This window comes from Sinocyclocheilus rhinocerous, unplaced genomic scaffold, assembly GCF_001515625.1.
Source record: "Sinocyclocheilus rhinocerous isolate Xijiao unplaced genomic scaffold, SAMN03320098_v1.1 scaffold1136, whole genome shotgun sequence".
In the NCBI taxonomy this organism is placed as follows: Eukaryota; Metazoa; Chordata; class Actinopteri; order Cypriniformes; family Cyprinidae; genus Sinocyclocheilus; species Sinocyclocheilus rhinocerous.
In genome coordinates, this window is record NW_015647033.1 from 1,015,342 (window position 1) to 1,025,492 (window position 10,151).

The 10,151-nt window shown below is 36.7% G+C and overlaps 1 protein-coding gene across 1 annotated transcript in view; it reads right to left on the reverse strand.

Moving 5' to 3' along the window:
* LOC107708339 (transmembrane protein 132C-like) overlaps positions 1-10,151 on the reverse strand; it is a gene marked incomplete at its 5' end in the record, with an annotated part of 71,959 nt that overhangs the window by 7,888 nt on the left and 53,920 nt on the right. Inside the window, one exon of the mRNA XM_016512532.1 lies at positions 5,259-5,467. Coding sequence (XP_016368018.1) covers positions 5,259-5,467 — 209 coding nt within the window. The remainder of the gene's footprint in view (positions 1-5,258; positions 5,468-10,151) is intronic.

Below are 10,151 nucleotides of genomic sequence, written 5' to 3' on the forward strand. Positions count from 1 at the left end.
GGGCTGTTTTTCAGTGGCAGGGACCGAGGGACTCGTCAGAGTAGAAGATAAGCTCAATGCACCAAAATATTGAGTTAGCCTTAATGAAAACCCAGTTCAGAGCATTCAGAACCTCAGACTGGGCAGAAGGTTCACCTTCCAACAGGACAATGACCCTAAACACACAGCAAGAGTGGCTTATAGACAACTCTGTGAATGTCCTTGAGTGGCCCAGCCAGAGCATGAGCTTGAACCCAATCAAATAATTCTGGAGAAACTTGAAAATGTGCATCTGCTCCCATCCAACCTGACAGAGCTTGAGAGGTGAAGAGGTGAGGAGAAGAATGGCAGATAATTGCCAAATGATGATGATCAAAGCATGTCGCATTAAACAAAAAAGACTTGTAAAGACCTGTAAAGGTGCTTCAGCGAAATATTTAGTAAATACTTATGCAATGTACTTATTTTTTATTTTTATTTTTAATAAATTTACGAAGTAGTGACAATTCTGTTTTTGCTTTGTCAGTATGGTGTATGGAGTGTAGATTGATGTGGAAAAAAGTAATTTAAAGCAGTTTAACATAAGGCAGCAACATAACAAAATGTGAAAAAATGAATGGGGTATGAATACTTTCGCAAGGCACTGTATATGTGTGTGTGTGTATATATGTGTGTGTGTGTCTGTATATACATATTCAACAAAATCAATGTGAAATTAGATGGTTGACAACAAAGAACATTTTCAAACATAAAATATTCTATTATATTTTATTAAAAAAAATCAACCCATTAAAATTAAATAAGCTAATCTTGGACTTTAATCCACATTAAAATTATTATCTGATGAATATTCTGGTTGACACTCAAATCAAGTAGAAAAGACAAAAGAAGTGAGACAAATTAAATGGTTGTAAAACACTTCCTATTCTATTCTATTTTAGAACAATCAAACATTAAAAAGTTAAAAATGTTTATATATAAAACATAAAAAAATAAACAGAACAAAATTAGTGTGAAAAATGATATTTTTAGGTAAAATCAAAATGTATTTTCAAATTTTTATTTTCAAAGATTCAAATTAATCTTTATTTTTTATTTAAAAAATCAAATATGTATGTATACATACTCGACAAAATCAATGTGAAATTAGATGGTCGAGAACAAAGAAAAGTTTCAAACATATAATATTGTATTATATTCTATAAAAAAAAATCAACCCACTAAAATAGGTTAATCTTGGACTTTCAACCACATTGAAATTATTATCTGATGAATATTCTGGTTGACACAAGTAGAAAATACAAAAGAACTGTGAAAAATTAAAAGGTTGAAAACATTTTCTATTGTATTGTATTGTATTGTATTCTATTCTATTCTATTTAAAGTGTCTAAGTGCTTGCTGTGCGTCTTTTAAGTTTTTTTTTGATGAAGCAATTATTAATATATAAAATACATTCAGCAACTCTGAAATGATTTTCTGAGGAAGAATTTGGTTGGCAAATTCAAGTAGAAATGACAGAATTATGAAAAAATTAAATGGCTGAAAAAAAAATTATATTCTGTTCTCAACCTACTGTATTCTAAAATTGCTGCCTTAAAGATTTACGTAACTTAAAAGTGTAAAAACTAGGGATGCTCCGATCAGGATTTTTGCAGCCGATACTGAGTACTGATTTCTTGTCATGGTGATCGGCTGATACCGATGCCGATTCTGATGCTTCAAGCTTTATATAGACGGTTTCAATGGGCGCACGCGCCTGGCCCGAAGTTAACTTCCGGTCTGTGTTTGTTTATCAGTCTGGCTATGGCACCGGCTACAAACGCAGTGGCATTTATGATCACTGCTGGATCAAGCCGCTGCATTGTTTTTTTCCTGAGGTAATCCAAAGCTTCTTGAGGTGAATTCTGTCTTATTCCTCTCAACTGACGGATTTTCCAAAAGGGTTGAATAAACATGAGCACGTACTGCACGTTTAAAAATCAAAACGAGGTGCGGGTGTTTTTATATCACTGTATTTCTGAAGGAAGACTATCTTTAGAAAATTTCATCTTGCATGTTATATGCCTGATAAAGCAGCGTTTGTGAGCTCAGCGCTGCTTTGTGTACAGCTGTTACTGGGGAAACCTCTGTTTTTGTTCCGTCCTCCACGCTGTGACAACTCACAAAAGACTATTTTTAACCAAGAGGCGCTTCAGAAACGTGCCGCGGCTGACTGATAAACACATGCACTGACTAGAGCGGCCACGATCAGCTCCGGTGGCCGTGGAGCCGTAACGTGCCGCAGACGCGTGCAGTGAGGCGCAGATCAGATCTAACGTCACTGAATCTGCTGTGTAGATGAATCATGCAAAACATACACGACAAACAGCAAATTTTTCATTGTTTCTCGAAACATCATAGCATTTCCACACCAGCGATGACATGACTGCGGCGCCAAATCATTTATGTTCCCACGCATCATGTATATGTCATCAAATTGCGATCGGTTCCTGAGATCGGCCAAGTTGGTGAGTACAGATCGAGTCATAAAATATGATTATCGGCCGATACCGATCTCCGGCCGATCGATCGGAGCATCCCTAGTAAAAACAAAAACTTACATTTACTTTGAATTTACTTTCTAAGAAAAAAGCATTAATGAAAAAACAGAAATGATAAAAATATAGAGCAGCGGCAGTTTTCAGCCTCTTATAATGGGTGAGTCGCTTCAACAGGCTGTAAACGTGAACCCTTTTCACATTACAGTGATGCATTTCCTCTCCTCACAACAAACAGCCCAGCACCAGGTGAAAGGGGAATGGGGGCAGCTCTGACGGTTCCATTATTTTTAATGAGTCGAAGTCATCCAAAATAAAAAACAACAGCAGTGGCAGGTTAACATGGTGGCTTTGACCAGAGGGGAGGCCACGCTCCTCAAGACTTTTACGCAACGACGCCTGACCGACGGTAGAAACAGCATGACATTTACAGAACACAGGTGTATAAACAGGGCAGGCGGCACTCAGCTGAGGAATGTCAGGTCACAGGAGGTCTCAGGAATAATGAGACCCAGTCTTACAACACAACCGCATGTTTCCCGCTCTCAAAACGCTATCTGAGACAGATACAACCTCAGGACCAAGAGCACATATGATACAACAAGGGAGCAAATTTAAGACTCGTCAAGTGCCAAATGTGAGTAAACATGGGTTTTTGATGAACGCAACTCACCAGCTGCCACTATCTTAAAGGAACTGCTCACGCATAAATAACAATTCAGTCAAAATGTATTCTCTCATGTTGTTCGAAACCTGTATGATGCATTTTTTTTTGTGGAAAACATAAGGTATTTTGAAGAAGTCCAAAACAACATTGGACCACGCTGACATTTTTCAAAATACCTTTAATGCGCTGAAGAAATGAAGTCATACAGGTTTGGAGTGACATGAAGGTGAACTACCTTTTTAAGAACTGCAATGCATACAATTTAAATTGATATACAGACCAACTACTAACAAAAACATTTGTGCATCTTTTAATATCTTCAGCTTTAGCTTCAGTAGAAAATATATTTCATCTAGGAAGTCCAGGTACCAGTAAGAACTTTCACAGTGATACCATAGAAGAACAATGGTGTCCCCCAAAAACCTTTTATTGAAGGTTTCTTCAAAAAACAAACAAACATGTCTTTCTTAGTGTGAAGAACCTTTTAATAGTCAAAATAATTTTTCCACTACAAAAAGCCTTTTCTGCAATGGAAAGTTGAATGTTTGTCTAGAGTCTATTTCCTGCAGAACTCTAAGTGGCAACACATAATATGGAATATTCATCACCAAAAACCATCAAATGATTACATCAGGAACAAAATAATGACATAATAGATAATAGAGACTCAAACAAGATGCTATGAGCCACAAAATGACTTGTTTGTCACTAGAATCACGACAGTATAAAGAGACAGACCATATTGAGAATCAGCCTCATTCAAGTAGATAGGAGCTGTACTTGCATGTTTATTGCATGTAAACTTCCTGCAAAGAGCTGCCTGGGGGTGTTATGAAGATGGCCGCCACATGAAAGGATTTTGCTAATATGCAAGAAAAAATGTTTAAATAATTCAATTGTCACAAGGACAATATATATATATATATCTTTAATATACGAAATAATGTAAAATACAGTTTCATGGTAAGTAAGAAATATTTATGACTGCTGAACTTTCTCAGGTTTTTTTTTTTTTTTTAAAACAGAGGAAGCTCAGAGATGCTTAAATTCCCAAGTGGACTGGTGCAAGAGAAGGTCTGGTCATAGAATCTTCATACTGAGATAATGGAGAAGCGATCATTGTGCAATCAACACATTTGCTTGCTGACAACCACACAACTTCTAGTATAACCACAATTATTCCACAAGACTCATCAATGCCTCGCAATTTCTTCACCGCTCATTCCATCTGTCATCCGTCATCCTGTTCTCACTTATCATGCATGAGTCAATCTGGCAGGATTGTTTCCGGTGGAAGAGTAATTAAAAATTATCTTGTGGATATCCGCAGCTCACGGCAGCATTAACCTGCGTGTTGTCTGGTGCGTCAGAGGCAGGTGTGCCTGAAGACGACCCAGCGGTAATTAAAAAGTCACCGTCCGCATCCTCCCCTCTCCTCCATCATGCTTTCCAGAGGGAGCTCCGCAACACGTCTGCCGTTACCCAAGAACGACAGAGCATGAAAATGGCTGAGGAGAGGCTGGATAAAGACAGGGCAGACTGACACCGGTGAGCTGGAGCGTCATTGGTGCTGTGCAGTACTGAGAGACTTATTACAGTAATGTATAAAATCTTTGCGCTTACAAATTACCAGCAGAACCATATTGCATAACATGTGTGGGCTGTGCAGGATATTTTCTGCTCAGCTAAAGATTATACAACTTGACAGAACATAGTTTCCAGGCTCTTTTTATCTCAATTATAATTTATAGAAGTTATATAATTGTAACTCTCAAAAATAAAGATTGTTTGTTGGCCTGTGTGTTTCCATGAGTAACCTTTAGCATCCATAAAACCCATCAAACCCGTCCTTTGCAGTGGTAAAGGGTTTTTTAGACTTTTCACTTAAAGGGTCTTTAGGAACCAATAATGATTTTTCATTTGCAGCACCATAATTTGGTAATTTTTTTATTTTTTTTAAATGTAAAGCGGTCATATAATACGTTGTATTTTCAAATTACAATATGCTTCAATAGTAATGAACCCAATGAACCCAAGGTCAAATGTGATTCCTTGAAACAAAAACTTCGCTAACCTCTGGTTGGCAGCATCTACAGGAACTCTCCAGCTCCTGATCTGGCTAAGCTCTGGATCGGACATCTCGATCTGCAGGGGGAGTCGTGGCATCCATACGCTCACCTCCAGCTGAGCGCTGAGGTAACTGTAGGTGAAGTTCACCATCATCCTCACCCTCCCACGCGTCTCCTTGCCGTTGACGTACACATAATCGCACCTTTCGGACACCTGAGAGACAGGAATACAAATCAGACAGCAGACAAAGCGTTCAAGCAACACTGTATTCATAGCAGCACTAAATTAAAGAAAATTGCAGCCGTGGCCAAGGTGTCAGCCTACTTTTCGCTCCAATTTCCTGGCGACAATTTAAAATTTTGAAAGCGCAAAAAAATGAGGTCTCTTTTTGTGCTAATCAGCGCAATATGTGAAAAACAGTCTGGCCTTTGTGGGTTTTTTGTGCCGCTGTTATTCGCTTTTATTCTGAGCTTTAATGAGGAAGATGAGAGATTGGATGGGCTTTGACTGGTCTGTCCAAGTATTTATTTCTGACTACAGTCGGTGGGGGAGTAGTTGCTGTTGATAATGAGTGTGTTTGGATGTCTATATTTCTCAGGCTTTGGGGTTGAAAGAAGCTAAGCAGATGGAGGGATAGAAGAAGACAGAAAAAAGCTAAGTGGTCAAGTTCTTCTGTTGCAGCAAAGTAATTCATTTGCAGAGCATCTATACTGCTCTTAGCTAACTCTCATAATACCTGGCGGAGAAAACCACATCTCATCCAATCAACTTGAGGGCTTCTTTAAAAACAACAGATGTGGATATGGACCAATGGCATGGCTTGATTTTTGAGCAGCTGCCCATCAGCTTAAAATGAAAGATGACAAGTGTGCCGGTTGTTTGAGATTTCCTTAATGCTGTGCCATTTTCCAGAGCATCATACTTGTTACATCTCAATACCAGACTGCTATTTAGTAGCTGCAGTCAGTAGCCAAGCTTTCATCAAGTTCTCATTTGCTGACTGCTCAGAGTATACCAGGAATCAATTCCAGCTTTTTTCACATTAACTGTTTTAAAAGACAAACAGAAAACACTGAGTTCCAAAGAAATGTCACTTCTTAATGAAGTTTTACACTGCTTTTCTATTTGTGAGATTGGGGGAAGTCAATGGTGCATTTATAGTATATGAGCTGTGATTAACTTTATTTTTTTGTATCCATTATACAGTGCACACTGAACCCTGTGAAATGAGCAATAAGTTGAATTGTGATAATGGCTACAACATAATTATAAGTGTGAACTCAAAATCAAATCAATAAATTACATTACAACATACATTGAAACAGAAAACAGTTGTTTAAAATTGTAATAATATTTCACAATGTTCATATTTTTACTGAATTTTTATAAAATAATTGCAGCCTTTGCATAAGACACTTCTTTCAAAAACAAAAGTGGTAGTGTATATGACAGATAATTAGGTTGTGCACACATGATTTAAAATGATCTATTACTGTTTTAAAAAATAAAGTCTGTGTAATACATTGCGTCTGCAGTAAAGAACCATGTTTAAAGTAAATGTACACAGTGATTTGAATGGGCAACTGTTCTTGCTGAACAATTTAAGTGCTCAAATGCGTATTTAATTTGTAAACTTAATTCTTATATCTGCCACACATGGGTTTTGGAGGTCAGTGGATAAACACACGGATCAGCAATTAAAAACCAATATATGACTTGTTGGTCCAGTTAACAACACCTGTCATCTTTAATTATATATCCCTGCTGTGAGCTATATCATAAAAATGTGGGGACAAAATCGGCACTGGAAAAAGTGACTAAAAGTAAATGACATCTTGGCTTGTAATAATGAACAACTGCAGTGAACTTAAATAGTACTATAATTCCCCACAGCAATTATATCTGTTAAACACCTGTTAAATCTGTTAAATTGTCTGGATCTGCCCATATAAATTACATAATAGACCAATTTGCAGTTTCACATCGACAATTGTATTCTTTACTTCCTCATTTACAGATTGTAAATCTCCCACAAGAGCCAGAGATCCTTAGAGGTGCTCTGGCAACCCATGAAGGGTATTGGTTTGGTTGTACAGGCTGACAGTATGTGGAGAACATTGGTCAATCTAACTTCACTGCAACATGCCCTTCCCATGAGCATCTATATACACCATAACCAGCCTGGCAGAGCATTAATCAGGAACATTAAGACTGCTGAAGAGAGGGACACTTACAGAGGACGTCAAGACCCCCGTGGGGAACTGTGTTGGGTACTTAATGACCCATTCAATAGGCACACGGAGAGACTGTGCTGCCTGACGCAAACACTGTCCCTCTCTGCCTGTCCATCTCTGACTGAGGTAATTAGCAGAGTGCATCTTGAGCATCACTAGACGCTCACCGCAAGGTGAACCCGATGTTTGGAGTAACTAGCAAAAAGCAGAGATGCTACAAACTAAAAACTGCAGTTTAATGGCACAAAACAGAGTAGCTTTTCCAGCTGCAAGAAAATGTTACATGGCTGTAGACTACTCACAGGATTGCATTTCACAGTAACTTTACAGTAAACTGAGAAAATAATCAAATGCATTCAAATAAAATTATATATATATATATATATATATATATATATACATGTGTGTGTGTGTGTGTGACCCTGGACCACAAAACCACGGGTATATTTGTAACAATAGCCAACAATACATTGTACGGGTCAAAATTATAGATTTTTCTTTATGCCAAAAATCATTAGGATATTAAGTAAAGATCATGTTCCATGAAGATATTTTGTAAATTTCCTACCGTTAATATATCAAAACTTTTATCAAAATTTTTTGATTAGTAATATGCATGGCTAAGAACTTTATTTGGACAATTTTAAAGGCGATTTTCTCAATATTTAGATTTTTTTGCACCCTCAGATTTTAGATTTTCAAACAGTTGTATCTAATATTGTCCTATCCTAAAACCATACATCAGTGGAAAGCTTATTTATTCAGCTTTCAGATTATGTATAAATCTCAACAATTGACCATTATGACTGGTTTTGGGGTCCAGGGTCAACTAATATAAAATCCTATAAAAATAAAACTATAACATTTATTATAAACATTTTACAAAATTTTACAACATTTTAAATGTTGCTGTGTATCACTATTTTTAGCTTTAACGGCAAGCAAAGATAATTTAGTGCATTAAAATGAACTCTGATTCAAATTATTTTTAATTTGAGGAAATAATATTTAATGGTTTACATTTCAAAAATGTAAACTATCTTTACATATAAATTCACAAAACATATTCAAATGCTGCCGTGTATCACCATCATCAACAAATAGTCAAACAGCTTCAGTGCAGTTTGCTCATTTTTCAAAAGGATTGCCTGACTATTCTGTACTTCTCTATGATGGCAAAAATGCATTAACTTTAACAGATGATGGTTTTTTAGTTGAATTTTAATCCATATCAATTATTTTAGTCCATATCAATTTTCACACATCATAGATTCCATTTCAATTTTAAATAAAAGTGTAGTTAGCTTATATCGCCTTTGTAGTGCAGTTAAACTACCTTTAATATGAATTACTTGTAACTTAAGCTTCAGTTTCAAAGTAGGTTTTCAAACACTGGGTGAAACACCTTCCTGGACAAACACATTTCTGTGTATGAACACACACAAACAATCCTCCTGCAGTGTGGTGATACGGTGTCATCTAAAAGAATCTGCTCCAGCTCTACAACTTACTGTATGTACCATTTTCAGACCTTTCCTGACTTCTGTCTCTATCCTTTCCTCTTTTTCCCTCTCTCATTACTCTTTCAGTCTGTCCATCTCCTGTATCTGCCTGTGCAGAAGATCTTCTCATTTGCTGGACTGTCTAGACAGCTTGAAATCCAAACACATCACAAAGAAATGCTACACATCAAACACAATAACAGCTACATGTCTTTCCACTGGGTTTCATAATCTCGTCTGACACACATAATATCAACAGCTGCTAATTGAAATGCCCTTAGGAAAAAAATTAAACATTAAATTGGGCTGGGAACTGTAGCAGGGAAATAGTCAAAGATAAAGCTTTTCTCACTTGAAATTGTTAACCCAGATCCTAAACATAACTCTGGGATATCTTGTTTTACATTGTTCATATTTAACACTATAGTTAGTAATCACTGTTTAGTTTATGATTAGCTATTTGTTGCTAAACAACTCACTGTAATATACTGGCACTGCATTGTTTCACACTGAATACCTTTGGCACCACAATTTCTGGTGTTTGGATCAGTGCTAAGTGATCCTACCCTTGCTCTGGTGCAGGTTTTTAAAAGCTAAAGCTCTTTCGAAACCACCGCTTTACCCACACTGTAAAAAATTCCTGTAAATTTACAAGGAAATTTAACAGTAAAATGCTGTTTTCATGTAATAACAGTAAGTTAATGTTTTTTTTGCAATGCATTGTGGGACAAGTTGACCAGCACCAGTATGACACTGTTATTTAACAGCATAATACCATATTTTCCCTCGTACATGTGCGTATAGGAAGACATTTTGGTTGATCTGCATGAGGTCATTTTGCAGCTCTGTCTTTTATTGCACATGCACATGCACATATTTCTGCCTCATCATTTGACCAAAATCCACATTGAATCGCAGTCAGAAGTTATTACAAACACTCAATAGTGATTGATAGTGACATTCAAGTAGAAGTGTTGTATTAATCTCATTAATTGTCATGTGTAGTGTGAAGCTTTCATTATGTATTTGATCAAATCACATAAGTTTGTAAGAAACTGCCAAAAAAGAGAGATTTTTAATTATATAATGTACCATATGCTGATCAGAGGGATGTGGGTGGGATGTAATGCCAGAGTAAAGTAAAGCCACAACTTACACAAA